This window comes from Onychostruthus taczanowskii, unplaced genomic scaffold (genome assembly GCF_017590055.1).
Source record: "Onychostruthus taczanowskii isolate IOZ18803 unplaced genomic scaffold, ASM1759005v1 scaffold79, whole genome shotgun sequence".
Taxonomy (NCBI): Eukaryota; Metazoa; Chordata; class Aves; order Passeriformes; family Passeridae; genus Onychostruthus; species Onychostruthus taczanowskii.
This window is the reverse complement of record NW_024505782.1, coordinates 3,676,128-3,697,502: the sequence shown is the minus strand read 5'-3', so window position 1 is coordinate 3,697,502 and position 21,375 is coordinate 3,676,128. Positions and strand designations below refer to the sequence as shown.

At 43.6% G+C, this 21,375-nt stretch overlaps 1 protein-coding gene across 1 annotated transcript; it reads right to left on the bottom strand.

Annotated features, from left to right (window-relative positions):
* Nucleotides 1–5,936: 5,936 nt before the first annotated feature.
* On the bottom strand, nt 5,937–21,375 carry SKA1 (spindle and kinetochore associated complex subunit 1). The gene is made up of 7 exons (XM_041423578.1): nt 21,123–21,375; nt 20,245–20,348; nt 19,484–19,608; nt 18,417–18,508; nt 14,783–14,920; nt 9,922–10,091; nt 5,937–6,211 (listed from the first exon to the last, which is right to left on the bottom strand). The coding sequence occupies exons 2-7, from the start codon at nt 20,342–20,344 to the stop codon at nt 6,063–6,065; spliced, it is 774 nt and encodes a 257-aa protein (XP_041279512.1). The 5' UTR covers nt 20,345–20,348; nt 21,123–21,375; the 3' UTR covers nt 5,937–6,062.

Below are 21,375 nucleotides of genomic sequence, written 5' to 3'. Positions count from 1 at the left end.
GCTGGCCAGCACAAAAAGGGAGCTGGGAAAAGGAGCTGGGCTTCTCTCGGGAAGGAATTCCCCTGAAATCTGGGAAAAAGGGAAATAAAAAGTGTGGGGGAGGGAAGGGCAAACCTTGGAATTGGATCAATCCACAAGGCTTCTACTGAGAATGAAACAGCCTTAAAATAATGCCCGGAGAGTCCAAGCAGCTTCGGTTCAGGAAGTGATGAGAAGGCCTGGACTCCTCATCACTCACATCAATTAAACAAGACACACTGCTCAACTGAAACAGACAAAAAAATGTGCTGCTGTTCAGCACTATGATATTCCACTGATTTTTCTGCATTCAGTACATTCATGAAGAGTAGAGGAAGTGGGAAAACCAATTTTCCTAGTGCAATTCTCCATCGGTGGAAACTGAGACTACCACCTGATACACCAAAATACCACCTGATATACCAAAATTTCGATCCCAGCTTTCTAAAATACTGAATTTTATTCAGCTTTGAAAGCAACACATTCAGAAATAAACTTTTTCCATGTTTCTGTCTGCACTGTTTTTGTTTGTTAGAATACCTCTGCCTGTACATAAACCCCAGTGTGTTTAAAGATGTTTTGTTTAAACAAGTTTTCCTGCATTTTAACTGCATCCCAGTTCCCAGGAAATTCTGTGTGACACAAAAGTTAGATTAAAAAAAAAAAAAAAAAAGAAAGAAAAAGCAGGCACTTAATAAGGAAGCACCATTTTAATGTGGAAAATGATTAACCTAATTATGAGATATTAAGCTTTGCAAGTGATTAACTGTATATTATCCTGGTTGTGACACACATAAATGCCAAATTCGTCACGCAGAGGAAGGCAAACAGATCTTTGATGGCAATCACTGTGGTTTGTCTGGATTATTCAGTCCCATGAGGCACAGCGTGCATCACCCTGGACAAAAGGTTTTATACTTCTTAATTTATTCTATATATTTTTTTTAAATTAAGAGAAAAATTTGATAAAACCTTGTATGGGGGAGATACCTTTTCCAGCTCAGAGACTGCTCTGTGATATTCCAGTATCCACCAGCTTCTTTACCCAGTTTTCTCCCGCAGCTCCTGCCAGCTCTGTTCACTCTCAGCTCCCTACAAGCAGAGATCCATGAATGACATGAAATGCTCCTTTTCTCTTCCCCCTCACGGGCTCAGTGAAAGGGAACATGTGCTCTCACAGATGGAAATCACTGCCTCCTGAAACAACACGCAGCACTAAATACTCAGGGGTACGAGCTGCTCCCGCCATTGATTTCTACAGATAATTATTTCCATTAGTGCCTCCTCAGAAGAGGAGTTAGAGGAGAACAAAAAGATCAATTTTTTTTTTTTTTTTTAAACCGAAAAAACAACAAAGCAGCAGGAAGAAAGAGCATTTTAAAAACCAGCTTGGTTTTGTCTCAACTTTTTGGAGGCGTGCATGGGTTTCTGACAGGGGGAAAGCCAGCTCCCCTGGGATGTGCCAGCTCCCCTGGGATGTGCCAGCTCCCCTGGGATGTGCCGTGCCTTTCTTGTCGCACGGGCAGCTCTGCATCATCCCTCCCTCCTCTCCCCAGCCCCTCCTCGCACAGCCCTCGGCGGAATTCCTGTCAGAACCCAGGACATCCCTCGGGGTGCCCTGGATGGCTCCAGACCCCAGCAGGGGGCTGGGGAGTCCTGGCAGGAATCCAAAGGCACTTGGGATTTTGATCTTAACCCATGGAGCAAATCACCAACCTTAAATGAAGAATCACAAGGCACAGAAGTTAAAGTAGAGTGATAATGAATTAATCACAGGGTGAAAAGTGGAATTTTGGGGGTTTTATTATAGGGGTCTAGGAGGCATGATGGAGGGACATGGGCGTTGTCCTACTCTTCTTCCTAGCCCCCATCTTCTGGGTGATGGTGGCACATTTGGATTGGTTTAGAATAGAAGCAGACAGTCTAACAGAGGTGATAGGTATTGGAAAATAATGATAAATAAAGTACATGCAATTCATAGTATAAAATGCAGACACCAGCCCAGGGGCGGGCAGTGTGCCCTTGGCAGACCTGACGGACAGAGCTCTGCGGGTCTGAGAGAAGGTATTTTAGATAATAGATAATAAACAACCTTGTGAACGCCAGCCGAAGAATCCCGACTCCTTCTTCAGCCGGCGGGCTGGGAAAAAGGGGCTCTGGGGCCATCCCGAAAGCAGGAAACCCGAGAATTTCTGGGGGAATCCAGCAAGGCACACTTCCATCTCTGCCCAGACACCCACCACATTGCCCCTGCTTGTCCAGGCCAGCCCAGGCGGGGGCTTGGCTCCCCAAATTCGTACTGATCACCCCCTGCCCCGCACAGCTCCCGCTGTCCCGGCTGAGGCTGGGGGGATTACAGCTCCCTCCCTGCTCCAGCACCAGGGAATTAAATCGGGGTGCCTCTGCCCTGTTCCCTCCTTTTGGGCAGCTGGGGTGAGGCTGGGGGCTGCACATGGGCTGTGTTTTCAGGGGTTTTGAATTAAACCATCTGGCGGGGCTGGCAGCCAGAGCTGTGGCCTGCCTGTGAAAATTGAGTATTTTGTGATCGGCTTTTTGCAAATATTGAAACGAATATTATATGTGTTGTGTTAGAGAGTTGTGCTGCATTAATTTTCTTAAGTAGCGGTGTTAAATATAGTTTTAGGTTATAACATAAGTGTTAAAACAGAAACTATGCTATGTAAGATACTTTTTTTTTAAAGACTCACCCTGAGATAGCAGCCACAGGACACCTAAATCTTTCAGAGAAAGAGAATTTATTGCCCCATTATCAGAAGAAACTAACTTCTTCCTGCCTCGATCAGCACTGAAGATGCAGTTAGCTTTAAGAAGTTGATGATGGCCAGACAGAATCCTTTGTTTGAATGGAATTTATGCATCATGTATGAGGTTTATGAATATGCAACAAGATATTGCTTTTAAGGGTTAATCCTCTGTTAACGTGGGTCCTTTTTTGGGCTTATTTTGCCCAGAAAAAGGTGCCCGGACTTCCGTAACTCTTTGTTTTTATTATCTCGTATTGTCCTAATGCTAATTGTCCAAATTATATTGCTATTTTTATAATCTTTTTATTGCTACTAAAGTTTAAAAATTTTTAGAAAACAAGTGATTGGCATTTTTCCCACTCTGTCTGCTGGTGAGTGATTCAGGGAGCACTGGAGAGGCAGAAATCAGTGCACATCCTGCAGAAAATTGCCGGTTTTTGAGGCAGCTCCTGGAGGCAAACATTCTGTCTCCAAAATGCCTTGGAGACACCAAAAAGCTCATCCAGGACAGGAGACAGGTGCTCACCGAGCCCCTGGGACACCAGGGAATTGCTCTTTTCCAGCTCCCCGGCCAGCGTGAGCTTTTGGAGGAGGAAAAGTGGAAGGGGCACAGTAGTTGACCACAATCCATGGGCAAAGCTCCTCGGGAGAAGGAAAATACAGTGTTAGGACAGGGAATTAAAATAATGAGCACATTTGTGAGAATCTGCCCCAGGGAAAATAGTTTAGAAAATTAAAAACTCCATAGTAACAGACCGAAAGCTGTTAACCAACGTCTAATTAAGCAAAAACTGAAATCCCCTCAACAAAACAAGAAAAGAAGGGAAAAATTCATGCAGCAACCAAGCTTACCCAGACCAAAACAAATACTAAGGAAATAAAACAAAAAAAAAAAACAAAAAACCTGTTCAGTGACATCTGAAGAGAAAAAACCTGACAGGAATTTACAGTGAGTAGGCAAAACCAGGGTAATGTTGTAAACTATCAGGTCTTGCTTTTTAATACCCATCAGAAGCCAAGGACAATGTCTAGGGTCCTCAAATATATTCCAATAAAATGCAGAGTAGAGACCACAGCTTGGATCCCAAAACAAAACCCCAAAATGCAACCACCACACACACACACACACACACACAGAGACAAAGGGAATCTAGAAACTCAGCAGAACCTCTTTATTGACAAAGTTCAAAGATCATTTGGGGTATTTTGCACATTAAATTTCATGTTAATGCTGACAGAGTACAAGAAGAGGCGTTTTAGATGAGATGTTAGGATAACAGCAGATATAGGCTCATGAAAGAAAAAGAACACAGCTTTTCTTACCAAAACACTTTTTATTCCTTGCAGAGTTTATATTTATCACAATAGATCTACTCTGAACCTTACTATGCTAACAAGTAATTTGAAAACAAATAATTTGAAACCTTCTATAACAAAAGCTGTAATAAAGACTTTTGTAATAAAAACAGGACAAGTCTGACCTGAATTTTCATGATTAATGTGAATATTTTCACTTCAAACCCCTACTGTTTCAGGCCAGTCTGGCTATCTGAGGGAAGAATCTGGCTGCATGATGAAGGTGGAAAAGCACAGGACTAGCAGAATTACCAATCTAGAAGCCTTTGGACCACCTCAGATCTTCCTGTTCAAGTGATGTAGAAAACTCCAAAATGTACAATTAGTATAAGAAGAAAGATTAAGAAAAGGAAATCTGGAAATTGGTTTGAGGCATTGGGGGAAAAAAAAAAAAAAAAAAAAAAAGCATCAGAGGCTTCCTTTGAGTAGCTACAGAATTTTAAACAAAGCCTCCAACTCACTGTATTGGTTTAAAAGACAGGTGTTGATGCCTTGAGAGGCTGCCTGGAACAGAGACTAGACAGTGGTAAAGGAAAAAAGGTTGGATTTATTAAAAGGACTTCAAAGAATACAAGAGCCAGGCTGAGGCTGCGCCCAAGATGGACATCATGTCATGAATTTTCACCCTTTTATAAGGTTTGGTCCATTTCTATATTGGGGTTAATTGTCCAATTACAGCTCCAGGTGATGCAGTCCCATCCTCCCAGATTGCTCTCTTCACTTTGCAATTTTTGGGCCCAAAGCTGCAATGTCCTTGATTCTGGGGCTGGAAAAGGATTGTTTTGCCTGACTAAACTGTGAGAACTTGAGGAGAAGAGTTTATATGCAGTTCATAGTTATATACTAATGCAGTATGAATCTGGAAAATGAGAAAAGTAAAACTTAAGGCATCAGTGTCTGCCAAGGAAGTTGGGAAATACAACCCCCTTCCCTCTGGATTATTATAACTTTGGAATTACGGGGCTTAGAGGAAAAGAGATGGGTGGAAGAAGAATATAAATGTAAACATATATCTGTGTTTTCTAGAAGGTGTACAGGCAGGCAAACCAACAGCAAGGACACAATCAGCAGAGACAGCACTGCCAGGGTGGTGAACAGAAAGCAGCAATGACCCCAGAGCCTGCCAGGAGCCACAGGGGTCCAGGCACTGGCTGGGTATCAGGTCAGGTTAAAGTGGAGAAAAAAGCTGGAAGCAGCAGCAGAGCAGCAGGGCTTGGCAGTGCAAGCCGGGCTCCCACAAGCAGCCAGGAGACGACCTCTCCCTTCAGAGGGGGTCAGGGTCCTGCCTGGGAAGTGCCAGCAGCCAGGAGACAATCTCTCCTTCTGGAGAGGGTCAGGGTCAGGGTCCTGCCTGGGCAGTGCCAGCCTGGCTCCTGACAGCAGCCAGGAGATGACCTCTCCCTTCACGCAAGGGCCATCAACACCTGCCACCTGAATACAGGATTCCGGGAATTGGGAATATGCATTGATCAATGCCCGGACGGTGGCTTTGTGCAGCTCAGGCTGAAGAAAAGAAAAACTTGAATATGAAGAACTCTAAAAAGAGACAAAGGGACTCTGCTGCGGGTGAGTTATCCTGGCCTCGGCAGTGCACCGGGCACAGCCCGGCTGGAACCAAATAAAGAGTATAAGAACTGTTCCCTGGGAGCAGCCAGGGTGGACCAGGGGAATTTGGTTTGATAGAGGCCAAATCCACGTTCACCCAGCCTCTCTCCTGGGGTGTTACGCTGTCAGCTTGATTGTTGGCTGTCGGGACTGCATTACGGTGGTGAATAAATTCTTTTTATTTTTATTAGAACTGTGCATATCTCATTTTTACATAAAACAAAGTAGATGGTTAGAAACGCCTCCCTGTCCCTCCCTGCTGCTGCCTGGAGCCCAGGCAGGGCTGGCAGGCTGCGGGTGGGCAGACATGGGGAGCTGTTAGCAGATGACGTAGCGGATGAGCCCCGAGCTGCGAATCTCCCTCACTCTCTGGCAGTGCCTCAGGATGCTGAGGATGCTGTGGAAGCGCTTATCCAATTTCAGCAGAGTGAACGCCTTGATATCATCCTCCACAATGAAAAATGCTCCTGGAAAACAAGTAACGGTTTTGTTACAGAAATTACTCCGCTGTAGGATACACTCAGCATTCCACAAGTGACAGCACAGCCTCTTCTCCGTAACCCCACAATCTGCAATTCATAATTCTACAGTCAGTAGGATGGTTTCACACTGAATTGGGAACTTTGCTCTACTTTTAAAACCTGTCATCAGAAAGAGAACTGCCAGCCTTCCCCTGAAGTTCAGACACTCTGCCCCGCTCCATCAGCTCTGTCTCCCAGCAGGCACTCAGGTTTGGGAATTAGATCTTTTGCCATTCTGCATGCATCAGAGCTATGTAGCCCACCGTTCCCCTGACTTACATCAGATTTGGAAAAGAAAAATCCATCATTACTTAAGAAAATTACAGGAAAAGACTAATTACTTGCAACAGCATTGTCCCTGTGTCTCCAAGAAAATGGCACAGGGAAGTCCTGCATCAAAGCTGAGAGCTCTCCGCCTCTTGTAGTTGATTAACTACTTCTATAAGCAAATTGTCATTAAAATTCAGGCTGCCCAGGGCAGTGGTGGAGTTACCACCCCTGGAATTGTTAAAAAAAATGGGTGAATGTGCCCCTGGATGACGTGGTATAGTAGTGAACATGGTGCTTGGTTGGCAGTTGGAATTTTTGATCTTAGAGGTGTTTTCCCACCTAAATGATTCCTGAATTATGTGCAGTATCATGCTTCCAAGCCTAATGGAAAGGAGGACACAAGGGTAGGGGTGTTTCAGCTTAGAAAAAGAAGATAGCATTCTCCCTCCTTGTTTTATCCTTAACACTGAGGCAGTGACATCTTAATAAAAATGGAACATCTCTTCCTTCTATTAAGTCCTTCCAGTTTCACTGGGATATAGCTGATCCAAGCTGGAAAGCCAAAGCTGCCAGAGAAGAGCTAAGGTCCAAGAATTATGTTTGTAAGTGCAGTGTCCCCCAAAATCTTGCTTAGAGCTGAGAAATAACAGCTCATGTTTTCTCACTGCCTGGCCTCTCATGAGAGTTGGTGACATATGTGTCTCACAGGGAGTAGAATCTTCCAGAGACAATAACTGTCAAAATCTAGAGATATTTCCCCAGAGAGGAACTCTGCTGGAATCTCAGAGCTTGTAATGCCACGAAATCCACATACAGATGAGAAGTAGGAAGTTTGTTTACTAGGAAAAGAAAGAAGAACTGCATTACTGCTCAAAATAGAAAACGGTCTCAAATAGAGACCATTTACCACTTCCAGGGACACCAACACACCCAAACAGTGCTGGGAAGCCAGGCATAACCTGCCTGCTGCCTTCACAGTCTGTTACATCAGAACGTCCTGAATTTTGATAAAACAAGATTCCTTCTCATATTTGCTCACATTCCAGAGTGGCAACATTCAGCAGAGCAGGATCTTTTTTTGTGAAGAAATCAGAGGTGGGTGAAGGCAGTAGTTTTGTCTACGTGCTAAACAACCAGCTAAATTCACTGAACCACCTGAGTGGCTGGAAGTGACCCTGATAAACCAGGCAGCATCTTCTCTCATCTTGAAATCAGAGAAGAGGTCAGCTGGCAATCGGCCCAGGCTGAGACCCAGTGGGAATCCTAAGCAGAGAGACACTCACAGGAGAGATTTAAACAAACAAATCAATGAATGCGGAACATCATCCTGAAAAATGCAATGGATAAAGACATTTAATCATTTTGTGCTGGCCAGATAAGAACCATCTGACAGCCTGCCAGGACTTTTCTCGAGACTTTCTAAATGATTAATCACAAAAAAACCTAAACAAAAACATCCACCACACAACAACACACGCTCTATCAGATGCTGAATGCCCTAGTTTCCTAACTGAACTTCCCACGATAAACAAGAAATAAAAACCATCTCTCAGGTGGTTAAAGAAATTAAGCACTTCCATTTTTCAGCCCCCCAGCTGACAGAAAATTCTCTATCAGCTGTAACTTTCTCAAGTTGCTAGAATGGCTTCTTCACTGTAGCCAGGATTACTGTGGATCACAGTGCAGACTGAGCAGCACTCCAGGCCCAGTGTTCAGCCTCTCTTCTACAGCTGTGGGCTCCAACTCTTTACTACTGTCCTAAGAATAGGAACAGTGACACCAAAAATGTGCTGTAAATTAAATTGATGAAGCCAGCACTTTAAGAAATCCAGACTAATATAAGCTGCTCTTCAACTGAGGCACAACATGCTTAGAGAGAAGCCAAACCACCACAGCCCAAACCAGAAGGCAGTCACACAAATTTATCCAGCTGCACGTGCTTGGAATGCTTTTAATAAAGCCCTTTACAACAATGACCTTTGCATGGCAACTGAGACCTCATCTGGAGTCCTGTGTCCAACCCTGTGACCTCAGCATGAGAAGGACATGGAGCTGCTGCAGCCAGTGCAGAGGAGGCACGGAGATGCTGCCAGGGCTGGAGCCCCTCTGCTCTGGAGCCAGCCTGGCCCAGCTGGGGCTGTTCCCCTGCACAAGAGAAGGCTCCAGGGACACCTCAGAGCCCCTGCCAGGGCCTCCAGGGGCTCCAGGAGAGCTGCACAGGGACTGGGGACAAGGCCTGCAGGGACAGCACACAGGCAATGGCTGCCACTGCCACAGGGCAGGCACAGATTTTGGGATCTTGGGCAGGAATTGCTGGCTGGCAGGGTGGGCAGGCCCTGGCACAGGGTGCCCAGAGCAGCTGTGGCTGCCCCTGGATCCCTGGCAGTGCCCAAGGCCAGGCTGGACGGGGCTTGGAGCAGCCTGGGACAGTGGAAGGTGTCCCTGCTAATACTGAAGGCCACTTCCAACCCAAACCATTATGTGATTATGCCAGTATGTCCATCAGATCAGAATTCCCTCCTTACAGAAAAGCTGCTTTTAGAACCCAGAAGTCACTGATGTTATCATCATACTATAATATCCAGAGTCTTGAAGAGCAACAAAAAATGAAGGAAGGAAGTGGCAGGAGGGAGGGAGGAAGGCAGGAAGGCAGGAAGGAAGGAAGGAAGGTAAACAGAAGGTGGGTGCCATGGTGTTGTCAGAGAGAGCTCTTTTTATGTGAGACAGAAGACACTTTGCTCCACTCTTTATGCCTGAACTTGGAAACATGAGTGCATTCTAAGGACATCACCAAGCTTGACATGTGCAGTCCGCCCCTCCACTAACAATTACATGTTCTCAAGAGGAGAGGCATGCCAAAAAGGAGATTTTAATATCAGAGATTTACTGTGCCACATGTTTTTGGAAAAACTAGCCTGTAAGTGCTTAAAACTTATTTTTCAATTGAAAGAAAGGTATTTTGGTTTTCACTCCTTTTATGCTTTGAAGAGGAGAAAACTTCTTAAGATTATCAGATGGACTTACCACTTCCACAAAGCCACTGCAGCATAATTAATTAGCCAGATTTCCCAACTTCAGAACAAATTTTTAATAGTTTGTGTCCAACCAAGTTTAAGACCTGAGAACACATTTCTATGGTTTGGTTATCAAACTAAGTTTCCAGAACTTGTAGTGATTTCAAACTAAATCTTTGTGCATCAAAGTTTCTGCCATGACACACCATTGAAGGGACATATTTTTCAAGGAATACATTCAAAAAGTGAGCCAATCACTATGGGAAAATCTTCTGTCAAAAATACTGAAAAAAAGACCAGTATTTTTATACTTCTGCTGCAACATCCAAGTGTTACGAGTTTGATACTAACAAAGGAAAAAAAAACCCAAACCTTTTGTATCCGCAGTTTCTTGTTCAATGAACCTGTGGTAGAGGTTTCTGACTGGTGCACTCATAGACTTCAAAGGCTGATACAAGATCTTGTACTTGCCCACCACAGCCTTGTTAATCTCTTGAACAACTGTATTAATCTGGTCATATGTTATACGGCCTTTCAAATACCTACAAATAAAAATAAGAATTAGTAACCAGAAAGTCACAAAGATCTGTGTTTATTCTTCTCTTTCATCTGCCTTAACTGAAGATGCCATTCCTAGTTAGAGGCAGTTTCTTCTGTTTTGTATTAAATGAATACATGTAGTAGTTAATTCTGTTCATTTCCTTGATTGCTTAACAATCCTGAAGGTAAAAAGCCATGACAGAACCTAAACCAGAAAGATAAAATATTAGAAAGCTAAATTAAGAAGCAGAATGCATTCAGTGCTTAAGCTGTAAAAAGATTTTCAAAATGGAATAAAGGTTGCTTTTATAGCGTACCTCCTACAGAGGTAGGAGAACAGAGAGAAATAAAGTAACTTTGCAGAAAACAGCAAGAAATTAAATGTTTGCCCAGGAGCACAACTTGGCTCATATTGTCACCACAAATAAGCTGTGTTTGATGTTACAGCCATTTATTGTTTGGCCAGGGCACCGAACTTTCCGGCAGCAGGTGTGGAGCAGAGCCGGGGCGCAGCGGCCCCGTGCCCACCATGGACCCTTTTGAAAATTTGTTTGTTAATGTTTGTTTTGTTGGTTGTTTTTTTTGTTTTGTTTTGTTTTTGTTGTTGTTGTTGTTTTTTGGTTTTTTGGGTTTTTTTGTGTGTGTGTGGCACCAGGTGCCATGGTTTAGTTGAGGTGTTAGGGCATGGGTTGGACTTGATGATCTTTAAGGTCTCCTCCAAACTAGTGATTCTGTGATTTTTTGGGGTTTTTTGAAGAGCTACTAGTTGTGTGTTGCCTTCTGCATTTGGCTGTGCAGCCTACTGAGCTACGAAGATAAGGTTCTGCACTACCAGCATCCATTTCTGAACTCTCAGAGCATTTCATAACACTAGTACTAGAAGAAAAAGGTCTGTTGATAACACCCTAGAGGTACAGGAAGCACAGAAGATAAAGAACAAAGTGATGTGGAAATACTAGAACACTGGAAGATTTGCAAGTAGGGCTATTCAGTATTTACAGATGTAAAGCCATGCCTTCAAGGAAAAGGAACAGTGCTGCACACTGAGAAGCCATTATACAGAAATGAAATCTGAAACTCAAACGACAAGCAGTAAGCTAAATACAACACAACATCCCTCTCCCCCCAAAAATGGCAGTAAAGGCTGGGCCAGCCTTGCAACCTGCATTGTCCTGTGGCCTTCATTCATGGCTACAACAAACCAAACCTGGCCGTTTGTGTTTCGTTCAGTATTGGTTTGCAGATGTGAGGAATTACACAAGTGTTTCAATTCATTTTAAGAATGAATGCTCTAGGTCAGTAGAGCAGGTGGCTAAAAGCTGTGGGACAGCAAGACTGAAAAGATCAATGAACAGCAAGTTCCTTCCTTGTTTTAATCTCAACATACAAGCTCAGTCTTTGGAGAACACACAAAGAATTCAAAGCAGAAGTAGATAATCAATTACAAGTTCCATATTCCAAACCAGAATTCAGACAGGCATTCTGCAATTGCCAACTCAAAATAAGTGCTGTACATTTCAACAGCAGCCAGTCTCTGCCAGGCAGACAGGACAGCAAGGTGTGTAAAACTGAATTCAAAGCAATTGCCCTGCCTCCAAACCGAGTTTGAAACTTACTAGCCACTAAGTTACTTGCAACCAGCTTTCAACTTTATTGATACCTCGATTAATTCAGCGTTGGAGGTGCAGCCATCCCGTAGCTATAAAAACTATAAAAATGCTCTACTTTGCACAGTAATAAAAGCAGCACTACCCTCCCTGAAATGCAGCCACAGCATGAGCACAGCCTGTAACCACAGCAGGGCTTTGCCTGTGTGCATTAACTGCTGTTTATTGCTCTCTCCGTGCCACAGGGGAGCGTGCAGAGCGAGGCAGGCTCAGCCCAGAGGTATAAAATACCTTTATTTAAGCTCCTGTGCTTCCACTGTCAACACACAGGCAGTGAACACACTTAATAAAGGCAAGGGAGCACCTCAGCTCATCCTGAAGCTGAAACAGGACTGGGTCGCCTAAACCTAAAAACAAATGTTCTTTGAGAAGCCCTCAGGCATCCGAGATGCTTTAATCTGAAATTAAACCCCGCCAAAACCAAATGGAATTTTTATTCTGTGCATAACTAAGGATCATAAAAACTCCAGCTGTCCCACAGCCCTCTCATGTTTCTACCCAACCATGGCTGGCAAACCCGTTAATGCTGACATTTATTTCAGTCCATACGTACGCTAATATAAAAACACAAAGTTGACAAGTTCCAAATTCAGGCATTTAATTTAGATTTAAAATAACTTTAAAATCTGCTTCACTATTTCAAATGCAATAAAAATCAAAACTCTTCTAAAAAAGATCCAGTTCTTTTTTTAATCAACAGAAGCCCTTTTTCAAAGCATTTTTCTATTGGTATGAAAACCAGAGCACAGTGCTGTGTTCCTCAGAGGAAAGAATAACATCAATATATCACATATATACCATTCTAAAAGAGATAAAGCTTGTAATGGCCACCCCCTGCCCTCTCAAAAATGGTTGGGCTAAAATAGCCATGTATTCTCCCAAGCCACCATCTTTTGAGACTTGAGAGTTATAATGAATGCACAGAATCTAAAATGCTTTCAGCAGAAAGATTTTTAGAAAAGAGTAAGAATTCTAGACACAGAATAAAGCAAACATTTTCCTTTGCCTCAAAGTCAAAAGTTAACAAAGACAGGTGCTGTGAAATGTCCTTTATCTTCCTCCAAAAAGCACCTTCCTGCAACAGATTTGAAGGGTAAGATAATTTGCAGGTTTTTTATTGTGCAAAGTGTTCTGTTTGATCAGGGTGCTCCACATCTGCCCCTTAACACAGCGTGTACCTCTGCTAAATGCCAGCTGCCCACTCCTAGGACTCTGAAGTCACTGAAGCCTGTGTGTCCCTTTTAGTGGCCTGATGGTGTTAGGAATAGATTTTCCTTCATGTTCAGCACAAAGTAAGTGAAAACAGCCTCAATTTTTCAGTGACCACCCCCCACATCCAGTGCTCACCTGAAGAAATGGGCCCTGAAACAAATTCTCTTTCTTCCAAGAGAATACATTCAGTGTAAGAGAATTTGTATTGCAAGTATTTGCTGCTTAGATTTAGTCAATCAGTATGTGAAATTGCAAGTACTCCCTCATTCTTGTACTACAACATTGCCAGGCAACAGAAATACTGGTAGATTAATAGATCTATGTAAATTCATGTAAATTTTCCTCCACAGAACAAACATGCTTCTCCCATCTGAAAATTAAATTATTTCTAGAGCTCTACCAGCACAGCCTAAGCTGCAACCTTTCCATGATGGGTACCTTCCAACACAGCTGCAATGTTTCCACAAGGGGTGCCTCCCAGTTCTGCTTGTTCTGTGGTTTTGTGAATCTGTAAGGGATAGGAAGAGGATCTGTCTGGCCTCTGTCCCCATCCTCCACGCCCATGAACAGCAGAGGAAAACCTTCCACTTTCAAGGGTTATCATAAACTCCTTTAGGTGGGAAAAGCCCTCAGACCATCGAGTCCAACCTTTCTCTGGCCAAGGCCACCACTAAACCATGCCCCCAAGTGCCCTTCCACCTGTCTTGTGATGTGGAAGATCACAGCCTTAACTGAAAGTTAAAACAATATTTGTCTGGAATGGTCTGTGTCTATTTTTCTTGCCACAGCAGAGCTAAAGACCAAAAATTCCCAGGCTCCAGCTTTATTCTCCCGTAATTTTTTCAGGAGAGAACTACCTAAGGGAGTAAATCCACAAAATACCTGAGGTGTTCTGCAGAATAAGAATACCAGCTGCATGCTCTTCTAAGAAATCCTTTATCATTAGCTCAGCATTCAGGATAAGGAAGAAAATGGGCATTACTCACCTGGAAATTTTGAAGGCTACAGAAAGAAATTATTGGAAAGCCTTAAGTAAAGTACAGACTTAAAACCATATTTCTTACTGAAACAGGTATTGTCAGGGAACACAGTAAATCTAGAGTCTCAATAACAATTTAGCCTTAGGCATCAAGAGAAATTTCTTCTTCTTGCAGCAATATTTACCCATGCCACCCAAAATGCCATTTAAGAAGTTATTCCTATATGTCAGATTTCAGACAAGGATATCCATTAATCAGGTCCTGATGTTAGGGGAAAACACCCACAGCTTTCTATTCTAGAAATTTGGGAATTTCAGTGCAAAGTGTTTTTTTTGTTTTAAATAAGTCTGATTGTTTTTCCTGTCTCAAAACAGATTGGTAAGTCAAGACTTGAAGTTTCCAGAAACCAATATTTGGGTCAAATAAAAACAGCGTTTATCACTGTTTTTCCTTCTATATGTAAAAAAATCCTCCATGTTATGATGGTTCTTTTTTTTTTTTAATGTCAGTTCTCAAAACAAGATGAGGATTCACCTTTATTTAGCTAATAAATCTCTGTTCATACAGTTACAGTGGCTTTTGAGGTAAGAGGTTTGGGTTTTAACCGATCAGTTTTCATCTTCTCAATACCAGCATAAAGAGGAGCCCAATTAATTAATTTGATTTTCATGTTTTCTAGCAATGCATTTAAACCATTTGGAGCTATTGTCATGTTTCACCCCATTAAATATTTCATCTCTGTCAGTCCCAGCTCTGCAAGAGGTCACCCTCCCAAACCTATGTGTGCCACCCAAACTGATATGCCAGGGTACAAGGGAAGCCACTCCTACTTACGCAGGAACACTTTCAAACTCCTCTGTGGTTATTAATGCTGCTTCTTTAATGACTTTTTTCTCTTTTGCAGGTTTCTTCTCATTTTTGAGTTCTGCAGCCTTTGTTTCTTCTTTGTGTTTCACAGCTGGCACAGTGTTGCTGTAAAATGAAGGAATATTCAGTGGATAAACAGCAGGTAAGTAGGAAGGCGAATTCTACTACACTACTTAGTCACAGACTAAGTTCCAGCCTATCTGTTAGGCTGGATGAACACAACTAATGATACTTCACAAAAGAAACACCAGTAAAGAAAGCCTACTCTGTTTCAAATCGTATCCTTCAGTTGACTTCAGCACAGCTCTTGGTTTCTGTGCTGCAGAGGCTGCTAGCAGGTGAGCTGGAAGCAGTCCAAGCGCAGCATGGCACAGCTCAGAATTCAATGTACCATTACATTTCACACAACACAAGCATGGCTTTTTATCAGATAAAACACAGTCCAGACCTGCAGTCTTAACGGGTAGATTTAAAATATTTCATAGCTTTTTAAAACAGGTTCAAATCTTGGGAAGCCTGACTCATCCATTAAACTTTTGAAGCAAAGAAATTCTACATCACCTAGCAGACACTTTAAAAAATATTTTAGGCGAGATTCAAAAGGTCAAATAATTTCCTGATTATTAGATCATTATTTTTATAAATTCACCCTTCCTCTAAACCCTCAGCTTACAGCCTCAAACCCCAAGGGATTTGCCAGCCACCCACCCAGCTGCTCCTCAGCAGGACAGCAAAGGTGATGCATATGGCCAAACCCACTGTCATCAGAACACATGGGCATTACTGGGATGAGCAGCAGAATTACATAAAGCAGTACAGAGCTGACCTGGACAAGGAAATAATCCTCTGCTTGGATCTGACTGTCCCCCAAGAGATCATTGCTGCACACGGGGTCCCAGGGCAGTGAAGGGCACAGCAGTGCCCCATCCGTCCCCACCAAGGATTTGAGGTGTCGCTTGACGTGTTCCCGAGGGAGAGCAGTGCCATGGAGAGGACAGGGAGTGCCACCCGCTGGGCTCCCACACTGACACAGGGACGGGAGCAGCTCTGCTCTGCGCTGTGACACGGCACAGAGCCCTTCGGAAACCCAGCACATCTGCAGCCAGACTTAGGCAGATGTCATCATCTGGAGAACATCTGTTTGCATCTGAACAACATCAAAACGAATCCTGGCACCCTGCAGCTAGCAGGGAATGTCAGCAAACAGGAGGGAAAGGGGAGGGGGGTGCATTTTGGGTGGTGGTGGAGGTGGGTTTGGAATGAAAGGATAAACACAAGAGCCAAGGGAAGCAAGTTCACTCTTGAAACTTCATTCCTCCCACGCTCCAGTCTCCTGCTCAGTCTCCTGCTGTCTATCCCACTGCAACAAACCTTTTCTAGATGATTCCCCATATCCAAACACCCTTCCTTTTTGTTCCCACCCACTCCCTTGTCCCTGCAGTGCTGCAGTGAGGTGGTACAGACACAGTTCACCACTGACCTGAACCATGAAAAGAAAAAAACTTATGCTTTTTTACAAAATCTGGCTCTGGTGCAAAGGGAAACTGAATCTCAACAAACACAGGGGATCTCTCAGAGCTTGAGAGATATTGAGCTTGCTTTTTATTTCAGTGAGATTCCTCTGGTAAACAAGAATAGAAAACCCAACACAGGAGAGAAACAATAGCTAAAGCCATGAATCGCTGAGTTTATCTGTGTGGGTGTTTTCATTTTCCCAGAGACTTCAAGGCTTGTCTCACCAGCATTCAAATGCTCCTCTGCGTTCTGCATGATCTCACAAAAATCACTCCACAATAATATTTACAGCCCCACACATCTGGGAACAGAAAGGGAGGAGGCCAGGAGAGAAGGTTTGGGGAAGAGGCCTGAAAACATATTTACACTGATACAGTGGGTTTTGAACAATTATGTCCCTTCTTACACTTCCTTGACCCTCCACTGCACAACACAGTGAATACCAAGAACTGACAAAATGGGGAAAAAAGAAGAAAGTGTGTTTTGACAAATGGCATCATCATACAATGTATTATTACTCAAGAAAAACCAGCAACAAACTGACAGTGACAGAACTGCAGCTGTGAGCTGGCTGAGCACAATGTGTAGAAAACTGTCAGAAAAGCTTTGTTGGTTTTACATATTGTGGCTCTCTCTAAAAAGGGAAGAACTGGCTAAAGTCATATCACAATTAACTTCCTAATCACAAGCAGGACAAGATTGTAAGGGAAATCAACATCCTAAAGAATCCTTTGGTGTCAGAGGTGGCACAATCACTGAACAAGCCTCATTTACATCTAAACAATTTCCAGGATCTAACACAAAGTTAAGACAAAGGATTTCCTACAATAAGAAAGGAAGTTATGGTGGAAAGGCAGAACCCAAGTGGCAATTTCTGTAGAACTTCAATTCTTACACACACAAAAAGCAACATCAAAATTGAAAAGAACACGTCACCCCTACAGACATTTTGAGAGGCTGTTTCCTAAACTGAGGGGTTCATCTCTAAAGAGTGAAAATAAGTAAAAAGCTTCTGCACAAGTCATCCTTTCACCAGCTAAGAATAGTTTCAATACAATACCTACACCAATGACCACATTGCTACACACCAACAAAAATCACCATTCATTTTTCTCTTCTAGATCCCTCTTTCAACACATTTAACCTTCCACTTTGCTGGAATATGTCTGTCATGTTTTGAGACTGAGGCTTCTCTGGCATGAGGAAGCAGACCAAGTAAAGCTGGTTGATTCAGGGCACATACTGGAAGCACTGAGTTCACACTAATGCATTGCCTTCTGACAAGCTACGAGGTGGGAAAGAAACTCTGGGATCCCCAGATAATAAGGGTGACTCTGCAAATGACCCCACCTGCACCAGACACACTAACAACACTCCATAAAAAAAAAGCATCTCCAATAGGATGGAGAAAGAAATTATAAACACAGAGTTGAAATGTCTTAGAAGCCTTCTGAGTAACAGCTGTTAATTCACATACTTGTAATTTTCACACACTTGAGCTACTTGACTCTGAAAAGCTTCTTACCACAGCCCTCTCCAAGGCAAGGGGGTGTCATAGCTAGCTGAAATAAATGCAGGATTGCTGTAGGGAATAGAGAACAAAACTACCACAAACACAATTCAAAGTCCCACAGAAAGACAACTGAGTTGGAAGATTTTTGGGTTTTAATTGTACTTAAGGGCAGTGGTGAACTTCAGTTCTAGTGACCCAGTATTTGGGTCACTAACCCTTTAATGAGTAGACACTGCAGTTTCAAAGCCTTTAATTCACAGGCAGTGCAGTATGTTTGTGATTCTAAAGGAAAGGAAGCTCAGACTCAGAGAAGCACTTGCCTTCCACTACATCACACCTACCCCTGGAAGCTCCCAATGGAACAACTTGGGATTTTATAGACTTGACCTGACAGATTTGTTGGGGTGCTGGCACAAGCCAGGACAAGAGCCAGCTCCAGAATCAACAGACACAACGACTTTGTCCCCCAGAGTTTCCTAGTGAGTGTGGAGTGAAAGGAGCACAGCTGTACAGCGCTGCAGCTGGACAGTGCCAGGAGCAGCCCGAATCCTCTTGGGCTCAGGTAGCACATACCAGCTCTGGGGTGGCTTAGGCAGATAGCGTGGAATGTGTTCAAGGAGGTGCTGTGCTTCCCTCTGATCTCTCTCAGCAGCCTTCTGCATCTCCTGAAATTAATACCAGACTGTATCAGAAATCCCATCCTACTAACATCAAGCAAGTAAAATTAGGGCAATACTAAATTAATTTTCAGCTTTTTAAAGAGGTCTCTGTTTTCTCCGCATCATCTTACCTCCTTATCTCATAATTTCCCCAGGAAAGCTAGTAAAAACACAAAGGAAAGAGTAGAGTATCTGTCCTTGCACTCAGAATGTCAGAGAAATTTGAGCAGGCAAAAGGAACTTTAGCAATACACCCTGAGCAAGGTCTGGTTGGGGAATGGTGGTGGTGGAGATGAGATAATATAGTAAACTCACCTCTATTCCCCAGACAACATTTCCACAAAAGACTTAACAAAAGCACTGCAAACACAACATAGAATAACAGACAAATATTCTAATTGAATACTTTGTGCAGCTATTGCAAAAATGTGTAAGTACAACTGCTTTTTAGATCACTGTATCTATTATAATAAAGACACTTTTTCAAGGCCAGTGACAAAGACATTATTTTAATGTACTTAGGATGAAGGAAGGTAGACTTAGATTAGATATTAAGAATAAATTCTTCCCTGTGAGGGTGGGCAGGCCCTGGCCCAGGGTGCCCAGAGCAGCTGTGGCTGCCCCTGGATCCCTGGCAGTGCCCAAGGCCAGGCTGGATGGGGCTTGGAGCATCCTGGGATAGTGGAAGGTGTCCCTGCTCATGGCAGGGGGTGGCACCGGATGAGCTTCAAGGTCCCTTCCAATTCAAACCATTGTACAATTCTATGATTCTATGTACAAGCCTTGAAAAATACAATTTTTAATGTTCATTGTTCTGGAGAACTGCTTGACAGACCACCAGCAAGCCTGTTCCAAGCCCCAGTGTCTCTTGTAAGCACATGCATCCAAACATCACTAAGAATCTAGGGGAAAAAAGTGACACATGTATCAAAGATTGCTTTGAATCTTTCAGTATTTTATGAACAGGAAAAAAAAAATTACTTTGAGTGAATCTTTCAGTTTTTCTTGCTGTTGAACTTCACTTTCCATTTCATTCAGGAGATCATGTACAAGGATCACCTCTTTCTGTATTTTACGGAGCACAGGCTTGCGGGAATCATCCTCACCTGTAAAAGAGAGAACATGGAGCTACAAAGTCTCCAAGAAAAAAACAAAATCCAATATTCCTGCCCTTCACAAGCAGTGATTATCTAACTCCCTGATCCTCAGCCACCATATCCCTCCAGGAGAAGCAGCAAGCCAAACTGTCAGCCTTGTACTCCGCACAGCCAAGAGAGTCCATGGAATCACTTAGTTTGGAAAAGCTCTCTAAGAGCTATTTTCCCAGAGCACTCTCAAGGCCACCACTAACCTGTGTCCTGAGTGTCACAGCCACATAGCTTCTAAATCTCTTCAGGGATAGGGATTCCACCACCTCCCTGGGCAGTTCCAGTTCCTGACCACCTTTCCTTGGGGAAATTCCTGCTGTGCCCACCCTGAGCCTGCCCTGGCCCAGCCTGAGGCCGTTCCCTCTCCTCCTGTCCCTGTTCCCTGGGAGCACAGCCCGGCCCCCCGGCTGTCCCCTCCTGTCAGGAGCTGTGCAGAGCCACAAGGTCCCCCCTGAGCCTCCTTTTCTCCAGGCTCAGCCCCTTCCCAGCTCCCTCAGCCTCTCCTGGGGCTCCAGCCCCTTCCTGGCTCCAGCCCTTCAGTGTCTTTCCTGGAGTGAAGTGCAAACCAAACATCAACAAGTTGCTCTTGTTTACCTAAGTCTCTCAATAGGAGACACTTTTTAACATTTGAAATCTTCATATTGATGTGGAGGCATAAATCTTCCAGGCTTGAGGATGCCATATCCTTCACCATCACACTGAGGGGGAACAAAAATGAAGGCAGGAATTTAACAAAGACCTGAGTTGCAAACATTGCCTACAAAAGCAGAATAATTAGAAGGACCCTGATCTGCCAAAGAAGGAAAGGGAACATAAATGATACAGTAAATGGAGTAATTCTCCTTTATCTTATTAAACTGAAGGCAGGAAAGGAAGCATAAAGTGGCACTGGACAAGGCAATAAGTTTCCCAGAACTTTGGAGATAAATGCAGTGCAGCGAGACTGGGAGCATCCTTACTACATTGAAGTGTGCAGTAAAAAAGGAGTTGGAATTTACTGCAAGAGCCAAGAAATACCTGGTTTATATAAGGCAGTTTTACAAGACTCAAGGAGACTACATCAGATGACTGATTCATGTTTAAAGAGGTGTGTTTTTTTTTTAAATATAACTAAGCAATAAAAAAAAATGTTAGCAGAGTTATTAGTGAAGTGTGGCAGTATCAAAACCAGCATTATATATCAATTATTATACAATAATATATGTATATATTATATGTGTACAGTAATACACAATGTGTGTATAATAATAGAGTTATTAACCCTATTATAGACAGGAATTGATTAAAATAAAAAGTTATACAATGTGGCTGACACTGTGGCCCGGCACTGAGCGCCCACACAGCTCCCTCCGGCGGCTCACACTTAGAAACTTCTAAAAAGTCTTAATTTCGCTTTTGGCTTAAAATGCTACCAACTACAGCGCTTATTAAATCCGTTCTTAGAGACCTGCCGCCTCGCCCACCCCCCGTACCTGCGTGTAACCAGGACACTGGAGGCGGATCGGGATATCCTGAGGGGGATCGAGGTCACCCCAGCGCCCGGCGGCACCGCCCGCTTCTCCTCAGGTTTTACCAGGCCCAGCGCCACTGCTTCCCGGCCTTCGTCCTGGTCCCACTCTCTCAGGAGAAGGAAGATGCTCGGCTGGGGGAAGAGGGCTGTCCCGGCCCGGTTCCGGCCCCGGTTCCAGCCCCAGTTCCAGCCCCGATTCCAGCCCCAGTTCGAAT

Coding starts and splice junctions, on each gene's coding strand:
- SKA1 (XM_041423578.1), bottom strand. CDS start 20,344: ATGGTGAAGGATATGGCATCCTCAAGCCTGGAAGATTTATGCCTCCAC. Junction 19,609..20,244: donor TCTCCTATTGAGAGACTTAG/GTAAACAAGAGC, acceptor TCTCTTTTACAG/GTGAGGATGATTCCCGCAAG. Junction 6,212..9,921: donor AGAAACTGCGGATACAAAAG/GTTTGGGTTTTT, acceptor CTTGTTTTCCAG/GAGCATTTTTCATTGTGGAG.